The sequence below is a fragment of the Macadamia integrifolia genome, chromosome 6 (genome assembly GCF_013358625.1).
Source record: "Macadamia integrifolia cultivar HAES 741 chromosome 6, SCU_Mint_v3, whole genome shotgun sequence".
In the NCBI taxonomy this organism is placed as follows: Eukaryota; Viridiplantae; Streptophyta; class Magnoliopsida; order Proteales; family Proteaceae; genus Macadamia; species Macadamia integrifolia.
Genome location: NC_056562.1, coordinates 3,416,010 through 3,440,608, shown reverse-complemented (window position 1 = coordinate 3,440,608; position 24,599 = coordinate 3,416,010). Strand labels below are relative to the sequence as shown.

Sequence of the window (24,599 nt, the reverse complement as noted above, 5' to 3'; positions counted from 1 at the left end):
TGCATTGGTGGCCCGTGGAATGGGACACGGAGGCACTATGCAATCATACTATTGTCATATAGGAGCATGCGGTATTAGGATTTTCACCATCCCGTGCTAGGACCCTTCCCAACAGGGGTTAAGGTGTTGGGTTACCATTTGGGGGGAAGCAGGGGTCGCGGTTGTCAGACACTGTGGCGGTTAGGCATTACGCCCGACGAGTCATGTAGGACAGTCGGCAACCCCGGTGGTACATTCAAGAGGGCCAATCGTACTGCTTTTAAATTACTGGAGTCAGCACCTTTATTTTCAATCATTTACATTTCTGTTGAGAGCCGGTGGACGGCATTGTCTTTACTTTTCCGAGTACTCACGGTGGGCCTTCTCCGACAACCCTATGGGCGTATCGCCGGAGGGAGTTCGCGGCTCGTACCCGGAGTATACGCGCACTGTGGTTGTAGTAGCACTAAAACCAAAGACTTAGTAATGTTGCTTAGGTTGATGTGATTTAAAATGTATAGCATGGCATGTAGTGCATATGATGTGTTGTGATGTGTGGACTGTTGTGTGTGGTCCATCTTTCTACTTACTGGGCTAGTGAGCTCATCCCACGTGTACACCCCCTTTTTAGATGATTTTGCAGGTCATACATCTGAGGAGCATGGGGTGGGTCCCACAGTTGAGTTTCCTGAAGAGGACTGGTGGACCCCTGAGGAGTTAGAGCACGGCGCTGACTGCTTGTGCGAGAGCTGTGCTGCGGGACAGCAGTTCTGAGGCCGAGCTGAGCTCCACCTTGGAGGCCGTGCTGAGCTCCACTTCCAAGGCCGAGCTGAGCTCTTCTATGTGATGCCGAGCTGGGCACAACCCCTGATGCCGAGCTGAGCTCCAGCCTTGATACCGAGCCGAGCTGTGTACCCTGATGGTTTTTGATGATTTCCTGTATATACTTGGTATTTGAATCATATTCTTTTTGTGTATATATCATGCCTTCGGGCCCAAATGTATATAATTATTGTATCACAATTCGAGTATCAAGTATATGGGATTTATTCACAGGTAAAACTTAGTTTTCCGCTGATCTGATGAACTTATGTTAGTGTGTGTATGATGTGGTGGAATACAGTATCTGATGATCCTGGCAGGTTTGGGTTAACCGGTGTTAACTCGGTCACCGCTCCGGTTCAGTGTGAACGGGGTGTGACAACACATGTCCAAGTTTTATTGAGCAATGTGGCTTGGCAATGATGTTGTTCATTATTGTCAACATAATCAACACACTCTTGGAATAATGTATGTTCAGCTTGAATTGGGAATCATCACTTTAGAAATATTTTTCATCAAATGCAACAATTTGTATCTCAATTTCAGGATTCATACATGGATATTGAGTTGAAGGTGATTATAAGAAATATAGGCCATTGAGTTGGCTTCAAGTTGGAGAAAGAATCAGGTCGATCAGAGTTTGGGAGAGAGAGATGTGATCAATTAGATAGACATTATGTTCAACAAGTTAAGTCTTAAAAAATGCCAAAAAAGGGGAATATGTTAAAATGCGTTTTAAATGTGTTTAGAATGGGAATGCTTACCGTTTAGAGTTTTTTTAAATATCTTTGATAAAAAGACGAAAAAAACATATTTTAAACGGTAAAAAACAAGAGCGCGTTTAAAACTTTTGGTGACAATAGTTAAACCATTTTCTATGCTGGATCAGCATCTATTGGTGCATGAATAGAAGAACTTGAGGCCAAACTTATATAGTCCAATGGAATCATGAGTTAGCCTTGACTTTGATCAACCTTTCCCTGGCTTTTTCAAGCACCGCAATCATCCGTTTTTTCAATATCCTTCCATTCAAGCCCTTTTGCCCTTGGCTTGAGATTTGAGAACCCCTCTTTACCAAAAAAAAAAAAAGAGCAACCCCTCTCTCTCTCTCTCTCTCTCTCTCCCTCTCTCCCTCTCTCTCACACGGTTGAACTGGCTTGTTGCAATGGTCACAACAAGAAGAGTTCCCAAGTCTGCCATTGAAACAAAAACGGAAGAGTTCAAGAACAATGATAAGCTCCAGTTTGCTCTTCACCTTTTCATCAATTCTCATAAATTTGGTTCTCTGCTTTACTCCCAGCACCTCCCAGCCCACCTTAGTTTACAACTTTTGCTTAGGAGCTAATTACACCACTAACAGTAACATCCAATTTACAACAAATCTCAACCTTCTCCTCTCGTCTCTATCTTCTAAAGCTTCTTCATCCACCAACCATGGATTCTACAACTTCACTACCGGCCAGAATCAATATAAAGTTTATGGCCTCTTCCTTTGCAGAGGCGATGTTACCATAGAGACCTGCCAGAATTGCGTTGAGACAGCAAGCAAAGAGATCATACAACTCTGCCCAGTTAACAGAGAAGCCATTATTTGGTATGAAGAATGTATGTTAAGGTACTCTAATCGATCCATATTCTCAATCATGGAAGTGGAACCAAGAAGTTATTTCGGAATCTTCGTTAATGTCTCCGACCCAGATCAGTTAAATCGGACTCAGAGTGGTTTGATGGACAAACTCATCACAAGGGCCGTCCGGGGCCCTTCTTCCCCAGCCATGTTTGCCATCGGAGATGAGAAATTTAGTCTCTTTCAGAACCTATATGGGTTAGTTCAGTGCACGCCTGATCTTTCTGGGACTGATTGTGATAAATGCCTGAGAGGAGCTGTTTCTGCGATACAGAATCGGTTTTATGCGACGCTAGAAGTGGCCTTATATCGACCCAGTTGTGTTGTAAGGCGTAGTAGTATTCCTTTCTATCCACTGAAGGCTGGTACCCCAGCTGCTGCCCCTCCTCCTCCTCCTCCTCCTCCTCCACCATTATCAGAGGATATAGCCCCAAACAGTAAGCATGGTAACAGAAGCTCACTCTTTTGTTTTGCTAGGTTCATAATATTCGATTTCTTACTGCTTTTGTAATGACTGCTATTTGGTTCTTTACATCCATCATTAATCATCTCTGTATTTGGTCATTCTTAGATGAAACCACCCCAAAAATTGAAATGGATTTCTTCTTATCTGTAACCTCAGCCTTTCTGTAGGACTTTGGGTAGTAACACCATCTGCTGTTGACCCTTGTAAATTGCACGTCCCAAGAAAGGGGTATATTAAAGCTGAATGGTTCCACCCCTCTCTAATTGAAAGGAAGCCTTTGTTCTTACCTTCTCTTCAGACAAATTGAAGAGGAAGCTTTGGGGTTTCATTTAGCACAACTCTGGAGATATTTCGTTTCTTATGCTATTTATTGTTTCTTTGTCTTTACTGTCTATCATGAAGTCTTAAGGGTTACCGATAAGGGGCTACTGGTGATTAGAGGAATGGTGTAACAGAAGATTATCATTGGCCGGGACTCAACAAGTTTGGGCTGGGAACAGACCAGTAGTTGCCCCAGAGCTAGGTGAATTGTCAGGGATAACTAAGAAGTTTCTGAGGAGTTAGTTAGGTGGTTAGAATTATTCTTTTGTTTTGTTTTGTTTTGTTTTAATTTATTTTACTCGGAAAGATGAGCTCACTGTTGAGGTAGTTGGAAGGGTATTCAATAAGGATAAAAATAACTTTGTAGAGATGGGTGTATAGAAAATAAGCCAATGAATTTGCTACTCTGTTACTCTGATACTTTTATGCACAAATTCTTAGAACCTGAAGAAAAACAATGTATGGTCTATATTCCTCAATGATCCAGCTGCCTAAGTAATGATCTGCCAATGTTTAAGCATTTCACTAGCCGGTTGGGCTTCTTTCTATTGAGATTAAGGGCCTAGTATGCGTTGTTTCCTACTTATATATCTTGGATGGCAAATTTTAGATCATTATCTCATTTTGGGGTTAAACTGGCCTCCATTATATCCCATCACATCCCCAAGAATCAGAAAAGCCTTGTTTGTAGGTTGTGAGAAACATATTAGGGAGGCATGTCCTTGAAATCTCTTCCATTGTAGCCTTGTTTTTGGTACTTACTAGACTGGACAGAGAAAAATTCTAATGCCAAAAACCTTTTGTGGCCTCGTATAATTAAACCTTAAACCTTCTCCTGAAAACTTTGATTACAAATTATACAATAATGATCTGACTGCAGGCTACGTTTCGTAAGCTTTTCCCAGCAGAAAAAAATGTGGTTGAAAGCGAACAGGAGAGAATAAAATCTTTCATGCTCTACGTAACTTAACCTCCTTATCTTTGGCAACATTGTTTCTGGTTAATAGAGCCTTCACTCCACTACGATATCTTGAAACAGGAGATGCATGAGATGAAGGTTAAAATTGAGCTCTGTACACCATGTTAACTTACATTCTTACAATTGAAATGTTCTCATTTTACAGGAAGGAGGAAATCATTTCAACCTGCTTGTGTAATTGCTATCCCCTTAGCTATTGCAGTGACAGTTCTTTCTATCATTTGCTTCTATGTACGAAGGAGAAAGAAAAAGAAAAAAGCTAATTGTAAGTAAATTAACTTTCAACATTTACTTATTCTTTCACGATTTACTGGAGAATCAGACTTGCAGAGAACAAAAGTTGATCATAGCATTGAGGGATACCAAGTAAAGTTTCTAAGTAAAGACTTTTGACCATTGTGCCTGGCGGAATGTTTACTTTCGCATTGCTGCCCCCTCCTCTTGAGACAAAACCAAATAGCATGGGTTATTTTCATAAAGAACTTCCTCATGACAAGTCTCTTCTATGATCATCAATAAAATTTTGGAACAAAATAGTGAAGTGAATAGAATGGAATAGAATAACATGTTAATGGATGGAACAATGTAATAAAGGTGCAGTTAATCTGGTAAATCAAACAGAACAGAATGTGATTAGGATAAGATTGAATATTTCTACTGTACTTGGTATCCTTTCATCCCTTAAGTAAATCGATTGCAAATTTTTCCTAAAGCTCTTCAGCTGGTACATTTTGTTCTGTATTTTTCCAATTATGTCCTCGATGGAACCTGATCACTCTTTTTCCTTTTTTCTTTTGGGGAACTGTGTCGACTCTGTTTGCAATTTAATTGTTTGGCTTCTCTCCTTGACCAATGGCATTGAAAACCTCGTCCAAGTTTGATGCTATCCATGTCAATATGTATTACTGGAACTATTTTCCATCATTGGATGTTTCGCCATTAGTTATTGGCAGTCGACACCATAACTTATCTGTCTAAGCATAATAAAAATATCCATCAAGCTTAGACAATTTTGAATAGTTTTGTGTTTTTACTATTACCTGTTATGGTGTCATTTCATAAAAAAATCATATACGTACTCTCCCTTGAATAAACTTGAATAAACTAGACTAAACAATAACTTACCTAATCATAACATCTTCTTTCCCTTTTTTTTTTTTTTAATTTTGGGGGGTGAGGGTGGTGGGGGTGGGTTGGGAGTGTGTGTGTGTGAGGAAGGGGGTGTTGAGTATTTGAATGAAGATAGGTTTTGAAGTTTAATAGAAGTCTATTATACAAACAACAAAACAACAACAACAATCATAACCTTATCCTAACTAAATGGGGTTGGTTACATGGATCCGATATGGAAATAAGAAAATAAAGAAGCACAAAAGAGAGGTTAAAATGAAGAAAATGGAGATAAGAGAAGAAGGTACAGCAATAGACAAAGGCGCATCACGGGAACATCCCCTATAAGGGGTCGACAACACGGGTCCTTGTCCTCCACAAAACTCTATCCGTAGTCATACTAGAGTCGAGGCCTACCACATGCATATCTTTTCATACCACTTCGTCAATAGTCATACTAGGCCAGCCCTACCCCTTCTAGCTCCCTCCAAATGAATCTGGTTGCTCTTCCTTACTGGGCATCTATAGGTCTCCGTTGAACATGGCCACACCATCTCAACTGGCTCTCCCGGAGCTTGTCCTGGATTGGTACAACCCCCAAATCGTTTCTAATACAATCATTCTGTTGAAGGTTGACGTTAATCCTGATAAGGGATTAGCACTAACCTGAGGACCCGATAGGGGCTTTTTGGTCCTATCGGGTTCCTATTTTGCTTCTAGGGTTTTATCCTTATGGAGGGGCAGTCTTGTAACTTTGTTTTATTGTTTTTTGGCTATTAATATAACAACATAACCTGCGATCAGTCCAGTATTCGACTGGACTGATCGCAGGCTGCTCTGTTTTCTGGACAGCTTTCAGTCTCTTTCTTCTCTTCTTCTTCTTCTTCTTCTCTTCTCTTCTTCTTCTCTTTTCTGGTTTCTGGTTTTGGTTACAAGGTTTTTATATTGCAACATGGTATCAGAGCAAGTCTAAATCACATCGATTGGCTAAGCTGCTGATTTCGACCTAGTGGTATTGTTTTTCTGGTGTGCAGCCACCTCCTTGCTGCATCTATTACCTGGTTTGACCTAGTTATCATGACATAAGTAAAACTAGGTCTCTTTTTTATTACTACTTGCTTAGTATGTGTACTGGTTGAGGTCGAGACATCTCCCTCCCTATTTTTATGGCTGCTGCCCCTGTTTCTGCAGTGTGTATTGCTGCTGCCCCTATTTATAGACTGAGCAACTGTTGATATTGAAGTGCTGCTGTCGGCTGTTTTATCTTCCTATACCACTACCTTCTCTAGCAGATTTGGCTGGTCTTCTATCAGGGCTAGTTCGACCCTAACTGCTGCCCCTATCAGATCAATTTTTTTTTTGTGTTTGTGGTGTCCGATTGCTTACTGCTGCTGGTTTTTCAGATTTGATTTGTGGGTGATTATTATTTGAGTCTCATAGCTGAGATCAAAACCCCTACCCCTACTACCTCTTCTACCTCGGACAATGTGAATGTCCAGATTAAGTCCATCAAGCTTAAGGGCAGCTCGAACTATCTTCTTTGGGCTCAGTTGGTCAAGGTTTATCTGATGGCAAAGGATAAGCTTGGTTACACCACCTCTGATCCTCCCAAGGAATCTGACTCTAGTTATACTCAGTGGCAGAAAGAGAATGCTTTAATCCTCATATGGTTATGGAACAGTATGGAACCAGATGTCGCTGCTAATGTTATGTATCCATTCTACTGCAAAGGGAGTGTGGAATGACTTGAAGGAGACCTACTCTCAGGAAAAGAACATGACTCGTATCTATGATATCTATGAAAAACTGTTTCAGTTTCGCCAATCAGACAAGCCACTTTCAGAATATTACAGTACTTTCAGGGGTATGGTTGAAGAACTCAATGTCTTCCAACCCTTGACCACTAACATTGATAAATTGAAGGCTCAGCGTAACGAATTCTTCGTCTCCAAATTCTTGGCTGGTCTGAACAATGACCTGAAGGTAGTGAAGGGTCACTTACTTGCAGGGGATGCTGTGCCTACTCTAAATGATGCCAACTCACGACTGCAGTGAATTACCTCTTCCACAAAACCTGATCAGTCTTCCAAAGACAATTCTGCCTTCCATGCCAACCTTGGACGTGGTCGCGATCGTGGGGGAGGTCGTGGATTGGCTGGTCAAGGATTGGCTGGTCGAGGATCTGGTGGATAGCCCTCTGACCGTACAGCTCTCTAGTGTACTTTTTGTGGAAAGCCCAACCATATTGTGAAGACTTGTTGGGTAAAGCATGGCAAACCAGAGTGGGCAACACAGTTAGATAATTATGCAATGTTTGATGATGATACGGACACAATGGCTCTATTTGACACTAAACCAACACCTTCTTCAGGAGATTCGGCTACCAGTCTGCGCGATGACATCAACCAGTTGCTCCGACGCTTGCACACTCTTGAGGCATCTGCTAATACATCCACTGGTGCGTCCACATCCACTGCTACCCTAGCCCACACAGGTACCTCAGCCCTTCTTACTACTATATCTACCCCCTAGATCATTGATTCATGTGCTTCTGCCCATATGACCGGTAAGTCGTCACTCTCTAAGGACTTTTCTACTAGTTTCAGTTCTAATTCTGTGATCCTTGCTAATGGGGCTTTAACACCGATTCTAGGCAATGGTTCTATCTCACCTAAGCCATCCATAAACTTATCCTCTGTCTTATATGTTCCTCAATTTCCATTAAGTCTTCTCTTTGTGAGTCAATTAACTAGTTCGTTAAATTTCTCAATAACATTCTTTCCTTCTTACTGTGTCTTTCAGGATCTTCACACGAGGAAGACGATTGGTGGAGGGCATGGAAAGAATGGATTATATTACCTCAACAATGGCTATCCTACCTCTTCTGCTGCTGCTACGGCTGTTGGGGACATCACTCCTTTCCAATGACATTGTCGTTTAGGTCATTTGTCGCTTTCTAGGTTACAACTTTTATTTCTTAGTTTTAAGTCTACTCCTAGCCTCCTAGGTTAGAGTGTGAGGCTTGTGAGCTGGGAAAACATCACCGTGTGTCATTCCCATGTCTCTCTGTGTCTCGTAGTCCGTCTTTATTTTCTTTAGTCCACTCTGATGTATGGGGTCCTTGCAGAGTCAGTAATAAATTTGGGTTTCGGTATTTTGTGACTTTTGTGGATGATCATTCCCACCTTACATGGATTTACATGTTAAAGGATAGGTCTGAATTTTTACATATATTTACAAAATTCCATAATGAAATAAAGACTCAGTTTGGCATTCCTATTAAAATCTTTCGTTCTGATAATGCTTTAGAATATGCTCAAACTAATATTTCTGATTTTTGTGATACTCATGGGATGATCCACAAAACTAGTTGTGCCTATACTCCACAGCAAAATAAAGTCGCAGAGTGTAAAAATCGGCACCTTCTTGAGGTTTCCTGAGCCATGATGTTGCATATGCATGTTCCCAAGCATTTTTTGTGTGATGGTGTTTTAACTGCATGTCATTTTATTAATCGAATGCCATCTCCCTAATTTACCGAGTTTTTCTGTTCCTCCTCGGGTTTTTGGGTGTGTGTGCTTTGTTCACAATTTGCACATGCATGTTGATAAGTTGTCTCCTAGGTCTACTAAGTGTATTTTTTTGGGATATTCTCGTACTCAGAAAGGGTATAAGTGTTATGACACTACTACACATAGGAACTTTGTCAGTGCCGATGTGACCTTATTTGAGGGTACTTCATTCTACCCTTCTCCCGTGCCCTCGTCTAGCATAGAGTGGTATTTTCCATCTCCTCCACCCATACACTCCCTTATACCCTTCCCTGATGCTCATGGTGCCAGTAACTCCCCTCCCCTATAGGTTTATCAACGCCGGAAGAAGATTGGACAGCCTAGTGGCGAGGTAATTACTCCAGATGCTTCACTCTTTCCACTGTCGGCTTCCTCTAGTGAAGCTCCTCTTCCTCCTCCGTCTGATGACTTACCGATTGCACACAGGAAAGGTACTTGTTCTTGCACTCACAAATCTATGGTTGTGTGCCCTATTGATAAATTTGTATTTTTATCTCATCTTCCCTCTCCTATCCATGGTCTTGCCCTATCTCTTTCCACTAACTCTATTCCTTGTACCCATACTGAGGCCGTCCATATCCCTGGATGGAAGGCTGCCATGTATGTAGAAATGGATGCTCTTTTGAGTCGTGGTACCTGGAGTCTAGTAGATTTACCTCCTGGTAAGGATATGGTGAAGTGTCATTGGATGTACACTATTAAGTATCATTCTAATGGCTCTGTTGAGCGGTTGAAGGCCCGTCTGGTTGCTACGGGGTGTACTCAGACTTATGGTGTTGATTACTTTGAGACCTTCTCCCCGGTTGCTAGACTGAATTCAGTTCGTCTTCTTTTTTCTCTTGCTGTCAACTTTGATTGGCCCTTATTTTAGTTGGACATCAAGAATGCCTTCTTGTATGGTGATGAATAGGAAGAGGTGTATATGGAGCAATCTCCGGGGTATGTTGCTCAGGGGGAGAGTACAAATCGTGTGTGTCGCTTACACAATGTTATATATGGGCTGAAACAGTCTCCTCGGGCATGGTTTGACAAGTTTCGTGCTACCATAGTTACTTGTGGTTTTTCTCAATGTTATTCTGATCATTCTGTGTTTGTTCGTCGTAGAGGCAATAAGCTGATTGTCTTGGTTGTATATGTTGATGGCATTATTTTGACTGGTAATGATGAGGCAGGGATTTCTAAAGTTAAAGATCATCTCCAGCACCATTTTCAGACAAAGGATCAAGCCAACTTCATTATTTCCTTGGGATTGAGGTAATCTGCTGCAATAAAGGGATCAGTCTGTCTCAAAGGAAGTATGTGATGGATCTTCTATCTGATATTGGGATGCTTGCATCCAAACCTGTTGATATTCCTATGGATCCTCACCAAAAGTTTGGTGTGGATGATGGTGAACCCCTCCAGGATATGCATCAGTACAGGAGCTTGATTGGCAAGTTGAATTACCTGACTGTGACTCGTCCTGATATTTCTTATGCTGTTGGAGTTCTTAGTCAGTTTATGCAGTCTCCTCAGAAAGCCCATTGGGATGCTACAGTTCGTGTTCTTCATTACCTAATAGGTGCCCTTGGAAAAGGGTTGATTTATCGACCTAATCAGCATATGGAACTAGTTGGCTACTCTGATGCTGATTGGGCTGGCTCTGCTAGTGATCAGAGATCTACTACTGGATACTGTACATTTGTTGGAGGTAATCTTTTTACGTGGCGCAGCAAGAAGCAGACTACTATTGCCCGGTCCAGTGCAGAGGCCAAGTACAGAGCTATGGCTCATACCACTGCTGAGTTGATGTGGCTACGGTCTTTACTCTTGGAGTTGGGATTTCCAATGACCAAGCCTATGAAAATGTATTGTGACAACCAAGCTACTATATATATTGCTAGTAATCCGGTCTTCCATGAGAGATCCAAACACATAGAAGTGGACTGCCATTTTATTCGTGATGTTCTGAAGAGGCTGATTGAGACTCCGTTTGTTTCTTCCTCGGATCAGTTAGCTGACATGTTCACTAAGACTTTGTCTGCCCTTACTTTTCGTAATGGTTGTACCAAGCTAAGCATGGGTGATGTGTATGCTCCAGCTTGAGGGGGAGTGTTGAAGGTTGACGCTAATCCCAATAAGAGATTAGCACTAACCTAAGGACCCGATAGGGGCCTTTTGGTTCTATCGGGTTCCTATTTTGCTTCTAGGGTTTTATCCTTATGGAAGGGCAGTCTTGTAATTTTGTTTTATTGTTTTTAAGCTATTAATATAACAACATAACCTGCGATCAGTCTCATACTGGAGTGATCGCAGGCTGCTCTGTTTTCTAGACAGCTTTCGGTCTCTCTTTCTTCTCTTCTTCTTCTCTTCTTTTCTTCTTCTTCTTCTCTTTTCGAGTTTCTGGTTTTGGTTACAAGGTTTTTATATTGCAACTTATATTGCAACACATTCCTTACTCTATCTCTCATGGCCCTGCCGCACAGTCCTCTCAACATTCTCATCTCTGCTACAATTAATATCCTCTCCTACGATTGAAAAGGTTGATTGAGGAATGAAGAAAATATGAAATAGTTCTTGCAATATTACAGAAAGGAGAGAGGAATGAAGTCAATAACCATATTGAGCTCAAGCCCTTTTTTTTTGGGGGGGTAATTTTCCAACTATGAAGGCCATGAAGGATATTCTTTATCTACCATAGTTTCATTACACAGTTAAAGATGCACTTGGCTGCAAAAATCAGCTAACATCCCACCCTTTTTGTTTCTAAGCAAGCAACAGTCTGCTCTCTCTCTCTCTCTCTCTCTCTCTCTCTCTCTCTCTCTCTCTCTCTCTCACACACACACACACACACACACACGTATAGTGAAATTGATGCAGATCAAAGCCTGAGAAGAAGAGGGCTGAGAATCAACTTCAGAAAAAAAAAGAGTTTTTTTTTTTTTTTACTGTTCACTAGTTACTGTTTATGTGAACAGTAACCAATATGGGCCCCATGGCCAGCTCGAATTGAGGAGTTTAAGTTGCAAGATTTTAGGAAATCTTTCATTGATATAGTTTCCATTTTTATATTTCCTTGTAATAGTGAGGAAGATATTATCTAATTAGTTTCTAATTTTAGTTTTTACTTCTAGAAAGTAGGAATTCTAATTTATTAGATTTCTATCTTTGTAAAAGGGAGGGATTTGATTTGATTTGTAATTAGTTTTCAAATAGGGTAATATCTAGTTGTAAATGGATTCATTTCCTTTCCATGCAAGGAAGGACCCAATTTTGTGATCAATTTAAAGTTTATAAATAAAGGAAGAAGGTTGATCTACAGCCCCCAATTGAATGAAAAAAAAAAAGCTTTGTGCTGAAAAACTATGAGATGCAGTATTGTAGTGTTGTGAGAGACATCTTGGGTGAGATTCCCATGGGTGAGATGCTTGACCCAACCTATCCCCCTTCCCCATCTATCTTCTTATTACCCTTCTCCTCTATTTTTTTCTGTTTATTTTTTCATCTTTAATTTCTGTTACAAGTTTTCTGCGACACCATCAAATCTGGATTTCTGGACAGTAAGTTTCTTGGATATTCTATCAGCTACTGGAATATCGATCCTACTGTAGGGTTGGTTCTTACCTGGAACTAGCTTCTACATTAGATATTGTCCCATGTCCTCAGTCCATGGTAGACAAGATATCATCAACTATTAAAGTGCAATATAAACATACCTACTTAAAAATTTCTAATGTGTAAAGCTTACCTACAAAAAAGACAAAGAAAGCCAGCTCCCCACGTACAGACCCTATTCCAAAGAGCATGATCAATCCATAGTAGTAATAAGTAGGACATGATCTTCTTAAGATATTTGAGAACTTACCCCAAGATAACTCAGTTGTTCCTTCAACATCTGGTTCAGAACTAAATATTGCTATAAAAAAAAAATTACACCTTTAGGATTTTTTTTTTTTTTTTTTTTTTTTTTTTTGAATACTGACTTTTTTTCTTCCATGAAGTAATGGATGACTATACAAATGTGGATTCCTTGCAATTTGGCTTCATTACAATAAAAACTGCAACTGATAACTTCTCTGATGCAAATAAGCTGGGTGCCGGTGGATTTGGTGCTGTTTACAAGGTAACAAATGTTACCATATTATTATGTAAAGTGCGTATTTTATTCAGATTCATTTTTGGTGTTTCAGTCATTTTGTATGGTAAAGAAAATTGTCAATCTCTTCTTATATCTAAACCAGGGCAGGCTTTCAGATGGACAAGAAATAGCTGTGAAGAGGCTCTCTGGAAATTCTTCCCAGGGTGAAGCAGAATTCAAAAACGAGGTTGCATTATTAGCCAAGCTTCAGCACAGGAATCTTGTTGGACTGATAGGTTTCTGCTTGGAAGGAAAAGAAAAGCAACTAATCTATGAGTTTGTCCCCAACGGAAGTCTTGATTACTTTATATTTGGTTGGTCTCTCTCTCTCTCAGTTTATCCCACGTACGTCTTACTTTTGCCATATCTCTGAACCATTTTCTTTGAACTGTATTCTGTGCATGTTGCACACAATATTGGTGCATCCCAGACCACTTGTATGAACACTTTTCATGCTTGGGTAATCATTCATATACTTTATTATTGCATTGATAATGATTTGAATAATTTTATGTTTTGCTTGGATGAGTGCATAGATCCAAGCAAGCGGGCAGAAATGGACTGGAGAATGCATTACAAAATTATAGAAGGGACTGCTCGAGGGATTCTTTATCTACATGAGGATTCTCAAATTAAGATTATTCATCGGGATCTTAAACCAAGCAATATTTTACTTGATGCAGACATGAACCCTAAAATTTCCGATTTTGGTATGGCAAGGCTAGTTATGATGGACCAAACTCTAGTCAATACAAAGAGAGTTGTCGGTACTTAGTAAGTTCCTTTTAATGACCATATGTCCTTGTTCATTCTTCTAAACGTTGACTGCTATTATGCTTTCTCTTAAAACATAACTTGAAGAGAGTGAGTAGCTTGGGAGAAAAATAAAACATTCCATATGGTGGAGCTAAACACTTTGTTTTAATACTAGTAAAGGTCACCTAAATCTCTACTGATTCAGACCAACTTCAATATTTAAGTTGAGATTAACCTTTTTTTTCTAGTCTCTTCAACAAAATTTTGTTGGTTTGTGACTTGCTTCCTTGTATTTCTTTCTTCCAAAAGAAGACATACTTATCTCAACTTATATTCTTTCTCTCATTCTCCTATGTGGTTAGCAAAGATATAATCTTTAGCTTTCTATAATACTAAATAAAGAGTGATGCCTTTATGATGAATGCAGTGGATACATGCCTCCGGAGTATGCTTTAAAGGGTTTGTTTTCTGTGAAGTCTGATGTTTTCAGCTTTGGTGTTATTGTGCTCGAGATGATAAGTGGGAAAAAAATCAGAAGTTTCCACCTTACAGAAGATTCACAGACACTGCTGGAATATGTATGTACCAAATGCAAATCCCCCCCCCCTGCCTTTTCCAGAGAAAAAAGCTGTGAAGTGGATTTGTTTTCTTAAATATAATTTTATCTGAGGTTTAAAATTTCAGGCCTGGAGACTATGGCATGAAGAAAAGGGTTTGGAGTTCATAGATCCAATGTTGAATAATTCATGTCCAACATCAGAAGTTTTGAAATGTCTCCTTATAGGGCTTTTGTGTGTTCAAGAAGATCCCAAGTACAGACCTACTATGTCATCTGTGGTTATGATGTTGAAGAAGAAACTCGATGCCCTGCCTCAACCTAGACAACCTGCCTATGCTATGGGGAGCAGCAGCATTGAATCAGATCCATTTTCAGTAAGTGGGGAAAGTTCTTCAGTAAATGAGGCTACTTTTTCTAGTTTTACACCTAGGTGAGGGATCAATGAAGTGTGTTATTCATCTCCAATTCATTATGTAATTGTTGTTAAGTTGCAAGATATGATTAAGAGTTACAGCATTATGAATCTGTTCATTGCTTTGTGGGATCTGCTGTACCCAAGGGAATAGTCAAGCCGAAGGCCTGGAAACCCTCTTTAAACTTGAACATGTTTGCACTCCCTAACTTGGTCTGAGTTTAGATCAAAGAGTATTACATTGTTTTCAAGGAAGCAGTTACTACCTTCTTCACAACAGAAGGAGGAAAATTGAATTTATTCTCTCTTCTTCTGGAGAGAAAATCACGGACCCATCCGGCCAATGATTTTTTCCCGTTTCTCTTTGATCTGTTTACTACATCTAATCATTTGGATCCATCTTTTATTGAAAGCCTTTTTTACCCTCTCTTGGATCTCGATGCTTCCTACCTCAATAGGGTTCCTACTCTTGAAGAGATTCGACCCACTGTTTTCTCTATTAGTGCTTTTAAAGCCCTTGGCCCCCGATGGTTTCTAAGCAGGTTTTTACCAACAATTTTGGGACCTTGTTGCACTGGACATGTACAACCTTGTACATTCTTTCTTTTCCACTGCGACTCTTCCATATGGTCTCAACCATACTCTGATTTGCCTAATCCCCAAATGTGAGAAGGTTTCTGTTGTTGGAGATTTCCGACCTATTCGCCTTTGCAATGTCTCTTATAAATTCATTGCTAAAATTTTGGCCAATAGGTTGAAACCACATCTCCATAAATTCATTTTTTCTTGTCAAGTTGCCTTTGTTCCAGGTAGACAAATCTTTGACAATATGGTCATTGCTCAAGAGATTTCATTCCCTCAAAAGGAAAAAGGGTAAGGTAGGTTTTGCTGCTTTTAAATTAGACATGGCCAAAGCTTATGACAAGCTTGAATGGGGTTATTTAAGGGTAGTGTTTGATTTTTAGGGTGTGGGGATAAATGGGGGGACCTAGTTTGTCAACTGCTGAGCTCCTCATCTTTCTCCCTCAAACTGCATGGTTCTTCTTTCAATCATTTTGAGCCTTCCCGAGGAATTAGACAAGGTTTCCCTTTGAGCCCCTTTATTTTTATTATGGTAATGGAGGGGCTCTCTCGACTTCTCAATATTTATAGGGACCTTGACTTCTTTCGAGGAATCAAGATCTCTAGACATGTTCCTGAAATTTCTCACATCTTTTTTACAGATGACACCTTTATCTTTTGTAGGGCTCCTAAAAATGATTTTGTAACTATTAAATGCATTTTGGATCTTTTTTCTAACATATCGGGTCTAACTATAAATCTAAATTAAAATAGTGTAGCTTTTAGTTCTAATGGTTTGGCTGAAACTAGAAGATGTTTGTGTAAGACTATTGGAATCAATGAAATGAAACCTGAGTCCACCTACCTTGGCACCAACTTATTCCATAAGAGAGCCAAAGATCTGTCTTTTAATTCTGTTGCCAGTAGGGTTGAAAAAAAATTGGCTCTTTGGAAAGCCAATATGTTGTCCTTTGCTGGTCGGTCTATCATAATTCAATCAGCTTTGTCCTTTGTTCCAACCTACCTTATGTCATATGTTGCTTGTCCCAAATCTATTTGTAATAAAATAGACTCGATTTATTGCCACTTCTGGAATGGTAGCTATCCTGATACCAAAAAACTTCATCTTATTGGTTGGCACAAAGTCTGCTTCCCTAAATACTTGGGTGGATTTGGCCTTAGGGACTCCTCCTCTCACAATAAAGCCCTTTTATTCAAGCTGGGGTGGCGCATCCTCACGGAGGCTAAGTCTCTCTAGGCTTCAATTCTTAAGGCTAAGTATTTTCACAATGTTTCCATTTTTTACCAGAGGACTCTACTTAAGAGGGGGTCTTTTTGCTGAAGTAGCATTGTAAGTATCCTCCCTCTTCTTCAAAAATTGATCACAAAAAGAATTGGAAATGGGAATGAATCTTTTTTCTGGTCAGATCCTTGGTCGCCTTTCTATCCTCGATTATCTGAGATTAATAATTCTGTTTCCCATACTTCTTCTGATTACTCCATAAGGTAAGCAACTTTATTCAAAACAATGTTTGGAACTCTCATCTTTTGAATTATTTCCTTCCCCCTCATGTCACAAAATCTATTTTAAAAATTCCCATTTCCAATAGCCATGATAGGTGGTGGTGTCACCTCTCTAAGGATGGCACTCTCTATCTACTATAAAAGCGGCCATATTTCTTAAAACAGGTTTTAGGGGTGTCAAAAAAGCCCGGTCAACCCGAACCATCCCTAACCCGCCCTAAGCCCGAATAGGGCTTGGGCTGAGATTTCAGCCCATAGGGTGGGTTAGGGTTGAGATTTTCAGGCCCGAGGCAGGGTTGGGGTGACCTCAACCCAGGCCCAACCCAACCCAACAATGTGTATTAAATATATAATCATATAAATATGCTATAATTATTAATGAGTACTTATAGAAAAAGGTCTTTCATTTTCTATAATCTACACATATACGAAAACTTTGGTCTTTAACCTTTGCAATGCATGAAGATCAAACAACCAAGTAACCAATAGTATTGGGTTGGACTGGATTGGGTTAAAACCCAGCCCAATCAGGGTCCATTAGGACTGAGTTGGGTTGGGCTAAACACAATAGGGTTGGGCCTGGGCTTGGGTTAAGTTAAGAGACTTTAGGGTTGGACTGGGTTTTCTGACACCCCTAACAGGTTTGTTTACTAATAGTGGTGAATGCTCAAACAGGTGTTATTGCTTATTGCCTTACTCACAGTGGTGGTGTTTTTTCTGAAAACTGAAAATCCATCACAAGTTTAAGGCTTTCTTTTGGAGAATTGCCCACAATGGTATCCCTACAAAAGACATTTTGAGTAGATGGGTTGACATGGACCCCATATGTGTGCCACAATTTGAGTGAGACTACTTGTCATCTTTTCCTTAGTTGTGAGTTCTAGCGAAGGACTTGGGCAGCTGGACCCTAATAACTGAAAGTTTTAATTATTCTTCTATGCAGTCTGTGATTATGTATTTCTTCCATGTTGTCCCTAGGAATTTGTTGACTCACTTTTTTTACTTTATTCATTTTAACCTGCTATTATATCTGGCATCATTGGAATCAGGTTCATTTTCAACAACAAACACCCAATCCTCATTCTATCCTCAAATATGTAGAACTCTGGACTTCATTTCATTATATGTAGAGGACAACAAAGAATACAATCTAGGAGCGGAACTAGGCGATGTCTCTTTCTGCCCTATCCCCTTTACAAAAAAAAAAAAAATTGACCCTATATTGTATAGGGGTTTGTAACTCCAAAAAAAACAATTAGCGGGATGGGCTTTGGCCATTATTACAAATGGTACTTGCCACTTATTCCAAGCTAACAATTTGTTAACAAGAAAATGGGATGGAAGTAGCAACTCGAGGTCTTCTATATGGATGGACAAAGGCCAATGGAGATGGATGGGAGATAGATGAAATCTAGACTGATATCAGGCAAATTCAATATTTTTGGAAAAGTGACATCGTTCATGGATGGCCGTGGACCTCAATTCCCCTACTTCTAACTACTAAGCATTTTGTGCATAAACCCATGTTATGTATTAAGCAAAACAACCACTTTATATTATTGCTTAAAAAGCTAGTAGTAGAAGCAATGATTAGGAAACCACTAATTATGGACATCCGCAGTTTGTTAAACCCAATCTAAACTTAATAATAATATTTTGACTCAAAAGTTTTTTTCCTTTTTTTGGTAGAATTTGATAAAAGTACTTGACTCAAAGTCGTTCCATGCTTATATGGTCATTTGCTTTTATGAAGCATGCACCTCCTATTACAGGTGCATGAACGCACCCCTTCTGATTTTTCATTTCAACATCTGCGGCTTACGTGTCACCAGGATCTGATGAGTGATATTTATAACTGCTTCCAAACTTGACTAGAGGTAACAAACTCAACTATGGTCATGTGGTTATTAAACTCAAGGCTAACCCATGGCTAAACAGGCCGTTACAATCACGGTTACTTAACTGAAGGATAACCACGGGTTAACCGTTGGGATCATAGGTTGCTCAACCACAGCAAGATAAGGACAGAATCCACCACTCTTTAGCAAGGCCTGGTCATCAAGGATAGAGATCCATGCCCAATAGGAGCTCCCATCAATTATAATATAAGGGAGACGACTCAACCAGAAGACAAAGGCAAGCAACTTTGAATCCTCAAAGCTCTGTAGAGGTTTTTCCTTCCCACCCCATATCCTAACTTGAGCTATGGAGAGCCTTTCCTAGGGAACAGTTTCAGGACTAATTCTTCATCTGTGATCTATAGGTACCAAGGAGGCCAAAAATTCATATCTGTTGTTCATACGATGACCTAGTCTGTACATGTAAACATCCAATATTTGTCTCACTTTTTGTCATTACAAAAGTGAAAAGGAATATAATTGAAAGCAAAAAGGACAAGTATTGAAGGCTCACATGTGCCACCGGTGATGGTAGATCCAAATTCTCTACAATAAAGGCATAATTTTAGGTCCATTTCAGAAAAACTTAAAATCGAAAGAACAAGAAACCCTTTAAAACAAGAGATAGTGGGCTCATAAATCACTTTCGAACTCATCCACATAGGGCTACGGATCAAACACGGAGAAATTAGTGAAAACCCATGATCGTTGAGTGACTTGAGATGATTTATGAGAGTTTAAACCAACAAATCCATCGAAATTTATATTATTGAAAATTGGTTGCAGTGTGTATGAGACAGTTAAGAGCATCTAGATATACACCTTACGGGAATTCTAGCCACCCAATGTTCATTGCACCGAAACCACAACTATACACGATTTTGACACTCAGCGTAGTCGTTGGAGACCATGACTCAAATTTTCTAGCAGTTGGAGACCATGACTCAAATTTTCTGTGGTGAGCAGTGCTGGGATCTTCCATTGCCGCTCACTGCCTCCCTGCAGGGGATTTATGTGCTAGTTTCTGTTACCTGGGTGAGCTAAATTTCGTCCTAAAACTCTACGCAAGAGCAGTTGATGTTCATTTTTCCAAGCTCAAATACTACCATAATCGTCCTCCTCTCTCTCTCTCTCTCTCTCTCTCTCTCACGCACACACAAGCATACACAGACGCACACAGACACAGATTATAATGGTTAGTTCCAGTTCCTTCCTCACCTTTTCATCAATTCTTATAAATTTGGTTCTTTGCTTCGCCCCCACCACCTCCCAGACCGCCTTCTTTCGCCACTACTGCTTAGGAGCTAATTACACCACTAACAGTAACATCCAATTTACAACAAACCTCAACCTTCTCCTCTCTACTCTATCCTCTAACGCTTCTTCATCCACCAAACATGGATTCTACAACTTCACCACCGGCCAGAATCAATATAAAGTGTATGGTCTCTTCCTCTGCAGAGGCGATGTTACAACAGAGACCTGCCAGAATTGCGTTGAGACAGCAAGCAAAGAGATCATACAACTCTGCCCAGTTAACAGAGAAGCCATTATTTGGTATGAACAGTGTATGTTAAGGTACTCTAATCGGTCCATATTCTCAACCATGGAAGTGGAACCAAGAATTTTTCGCGCATTTTTGTTCGATAATGCCTCCAACCCAGATCAATTTAATCAGATTCAGAGTGGTTTGATGGACAAACTCATCACAAGGGCCGTCCGGGGCCCTTCTTCCCCAGCCATGTTTGCCATCGGAGATGAGAAATTTAGTCTCTTTCAGAACATATATGGGTTAGTTCAGTGCACGCCTGATCTTTCTGAGACTGATTGTTATAAATGCCTGAGAGGGGCTGTTTCTGCGATACAGAATCGGTACTATGGGACGGTAACAGTGGCCTTATATCAACCCAGTTGTGTTGTAAGGCGCAGTGATCTTCCTTTCTATCAACTGAAGGCTAGTGCACCAGCTCCCGCCCCTCCTGTGCCTCCTCCTCCTCCTCCTCCTCACCCATTAACAGAGGGCATAGCTCCAGACAGTAAGCATGGTAACATAAGCTCACTCTTTTGTTTTGATAGGTTCATCATTAATCATCTCTGTGTTTGGTCATTCTTGGATGAAACCAACCCAAAAATTGAATGGATTTCTTCCTATCTGTATCCTCAACCCAAGAAAAGTGCATATTGAAGCTGAATGTTCCCACCCTTCTCTAATTGAAAGGGAGGCTTTGTTCTTATCTTCTCTTGAAAAAAATTGAAGAGCCTTTAGAGTTTCATGAGGCACAACATGGGAGATATTTTGTTTCTTATGCTATTTATTGTTTCCTTGTTTTTACTGTTAATCATTAATTCTAAGGGTTACCAAAGGGGCTGCTGGTGACTATATGGCATGGTGTAACAGAAGATTATTTTTCCCCGGGATTCAACAAGTTCAGGTCAAGGACGACTAAGAAGTTTCTGAGGAGTTGGGTGGTTAGAATTATTCTAGTGTTCTGTTTAAATCTATTTTGATGGGAAAGATAAGCTCACTGTTAAGGTATTTGAAAGGGTACTCAATAAGTATTAAAATCACTTTGTAGAGATGGGTGTATAGGAAATAAGCCAGTCAGTTTGCTGGTCTACTTTGTTACTAGAACCTGAAGAAAAACAATGGATGGTCTATATTCCTCGATGATCTAGCTGTCAATGATCTGCCGATGATTAAGCATTTCACTAGCTGGCTTGGGATCCCTTCTATCGAGATTGATGGCCTAGTATGCCTTGTTCCCTACTTATGTCTTAAATGGCAAATTTTAGATCATTATCTCATTTTGGGGCTTAACTGGACTCCAACATTTTGCCACCACACCCCCAAGAACGAGAAAAGCCTTGTTTGTAGGTTGTGAGAAATGGATTAGGGAGGCATATCCTTGAAATCTCTTCCACCGTAGCCGTGTTTTTGGTACTTATTACACAGGACAGGGATAAATATTAATGCCAAAAACCTTCTGTGGCTTGTATAATTAAACCTTCTCATAGAATCTTAAATAACAAACGATCCCATGAGAAAAAATGTGGTTGAAATTGAACAGGGGAGAATAAAATCTACCAGGTTCTATGTTAACTTACCTCCTTATCTTTGGCAACATTGTTACTGGTTCATAAAGCCTTGGCTTTACTACAATACCTTGAAGACTACAAAACAGGAACTGGATAGATGAAGGTTAAAGTTGAGCTCTGTACACTACAGTCATGCATGTGTAAAATTTTGTTTAGCAATGACAACATGTTAACTTACATTCTTACAATTGAAATGTTCTCGGTTACAGGAAGGAGGAATTCATTTCAAACTGCTTTTGCAATTGCTGTCCCCTTGGCTATTGCAGTGATAGTTCTTTCTATCATTTGCATCTTTGTACAAAGGAGAAAGAAAAAGAAAAAAGCTAATTGTAAGTAAATTAAGTTTCAGCATTTACTTATTATTTCATGATTTACTGAAGACTCAAACTTGCAAAACAAAAGTTGATCATTGCATTGAGGGACACAAAGTCAAGTTCCTAAGTTGAGACTTTTCACCATTGTCCCTCAAAGTCAAGTTCCTAAGTAGAGACTTTTTACCATTGTCTCTGGTGGAATGTTTACTTTCACATTGCTGCCCCCTCTCTTAAGATCAAACAAAATAGCATGGGTTATTTTCATAAGGACCTCCCTCATGACATGTCATTTCTATGTTCAGCAATAAAAATTTTGGAACAAAATAGTGAAGTGAATAGAATGGTATAGAATAACATGTTAAAGGATGGATCAATTAATAAAGGTGCAGTTAATCTAGTAAATCAAATAGAACAGAACAGAATTAGGATAAGATTGGATATTGCTACTGTACTTAATATCCTTTCATCCCTTAAGTAAATCAATTGCAATTTTTTTCCTGAATCTCTTCAGCTGGAACAGCTATTCTGTATTTTAATTTTTTCCAATTATGTCTTCGAAGCAACCTGATCAGCCCTTTTTCCTTTTTTTTTTAGTTGTCTTTTTAGGAACTGGGTCGACTCAGTTTACAATTCAATTGTTTGGCTTCTCCTTGACCAATGGTATTGAAAACCTCGTCCAATTTTGATGCTACCCATGTTGAAATGTATTACTGGAACCATTTTTAATCATTGGATTTTCGCAGTGGCAATCGATCACCAACATTACTTACCTGACTAATTAAATGCAACAGACCACACTATTGTTCGCCATTGCCCATTAGTTATTGACAGTTGACTCCATAACTTATCTGTCTAACCTATTAAAAATATCCATCAAGCGTAGACAGTTTTTAAATATTTTTGTATTTTTACTATAACCTGTTACACTGTCATTTCTTAAAAAGATCATATATGTACTCTCCCTTGAATAAACTGAACTCAAAAATAACTTACCTAATCATAACATCTTCTTTCCTTCTTTTCTTTTTTTTTATTTTTTGGGGGGTTGGGGGTGGGTTTGGGGGGTTGTTGAGTATGTGAATGAAGATGGGTTTTGAAGTTGAATAGAAGTCTATTTTATCAACAATAAATATCCTCTCCTACGATTGAAAAGGTTGATTGAGAAATGGAGAAAATATGAAATAGTTCCTGCCATATTACAGAAAGTGGAAAGGAAGCCAGCAACCATATTGAGCTCAAGCCATTTGTTTGTAATTCTCCAACTATCAAGATCATGAAGGATATCCTTTTTCTCCCATAGTTTCATACAAAAGTTGGAGACGTTCTTGGCACCAGCCTTGGCTGCAAAAAGCAACTAACATCTCTCTCTCTCTCTCTCTCACACACACACACACATCGTGAAATTGTCCTATGTCCTCAGTCCATGGTAGACGGGCTTGAACTATTAAAGTGCAATATGAATATATCTGTAAAGTTATTACCTTCAAATCTTGGTGAATTACCCAAGATAACTCAGTTGTTCCTTCAACATCTGCTTTCTAGCAAAATATAGCTATAAAATTACTCCTTTAGGGAAGTATTTTCTTTTTGAATACTCACTTTTTTTGTCATCTTTTTTTGTTTTTGAAGTAATGGATGACATTACAAGTGTGGATTCCTTGCGATTTGACTTCATTACAATAAAAACTGCAACCAACAACTTCTCTGATGCAAATAAGCTGGGTGCCGGTGGATTTGGTGTTGTCTACAAGGTAACAAATGTTACCACACTTGTGAATTGCATATTTTATTCAGATTTATTTTTGGTTTTTCAGTCATTTTGTGTGGGAAAGAAAATTGTCAATCTCTTCTTATATCTAAACCAGGGCAGGCTTTCAGATGGACAAGAAATAGCAGTGAAGAGGCTCTCTGGAAATTCTTCCCAGGGTGAAGTGGAATTCAAAAATGAGGTTTCATTATTAACCACACTTCAGCATAGAAATCTTGTTGGACTGATGGGTTTCTGCTTGGAAGGAGAAGAAAAGCAACTAATCTATGAGTTTGTCCCCAACGGAAGTCTTGATTACTTTCTATTTGGTTAGTCTCCCACTCTCTCTCTCACTCCCTCAGTTTATCCCACGTACTTGTTACCTTTTCTACATCTCTGAACCTTTTTCTTTGAACTCTATTCTGTTCATGCTGGCACCCAGTATTGCATTGGTAATGATTTGAATAGTTTTCTGTTTTGTTTAAATGATTGCATTAGATCCAAGCAAGCGGGCAGATGTGGATTGGGGAAGGCGTTACAAAATTATAGAAGGGATAGCTCGAGGGATTCTTTATCTTCATGAAGATTCTCATATTAGGATTATTCATCGGGATCTTAAACCAAGCAATATTTTACTTGATGTGGACATGAACCCTAAAATTTCCGATTTTGGTATGGCAAGGCTAGTTATGATGGACCAAACTCTAGTCAATACAGAGAAAGCTGTTGGTACTTAGTA

At 39.5% G+C, this 24,599-nt stretch overlaps 2 protein-coding genes across 4 annotated transcripts; both read left to right on the top strand.

Annotated features, from left to right (window-relative positions):
• Window positions 1-1,768: 1,768 nt before the first annotated feature.
• Window positions 1,769-14,971, top strand: LOC122082679 (putative receptor-like protein kinase At4g00960). Of its 3 annotated transcripts, none has more exons than XM_042650397.1 (7): window positions 1,769-2,874; window positions 4,340-4,459; window positions 12,857-12,978; window positions 13,097-13,307; window positions 13,677-13,767; window positions 14,177-14,327; window positions 14,434-14,971. In XM_042650397.1, the coding sequence occupies exons 1-7, from the start codon at window positions 2,031-2,033 to the stop codon at window positions 14,740-14,742; spliced, it is 1,848 nt and encodes a 615-aa protein (XP_042506331.1). In that variant the 5' UTR covers window positions 1,769-2,030; the 3' UTR covers window positions 14,743-14,971. The 3 variants fall into 3 exon arrangements, with proteins under 3 accessions (XP_042506331.1, XP_042506330.1, XP_042506329.1); XM_042650396.1 differs by having other exon boundaries at window positions 1,772-2,865; window positions 13,530-13,767; XM_042650395.1 differs by having other exon boundaries at window positions 1,772-2,874; window positions 13,530-13,767.
• A 4,429-nt stretch (window positions 14,972-19,400) lies between these two features.
• Window positions 19,401-24,599, top strand: LOC122081381 (cysteine-rich receptor-like protein kinase 10). The gene is made up of 5 exons (XM_042648486.1): window positions 19,401-20,748; window positions 22,009-22,128; window positions 23,743-23,864; window positions 23,979-24,189; window positions 24,359-24,599. Exons 1-5 carry the CDS (start codon window positions 19,896-19,898, stop codon window positions 24,595-24,597), a joined length of 1,545 nt encoding a protein of 514 aa, XP_042504420.1. The 5' UTR covers window positions 19,401-19,895; the 3' UTR covers window positions 24,598-24,599.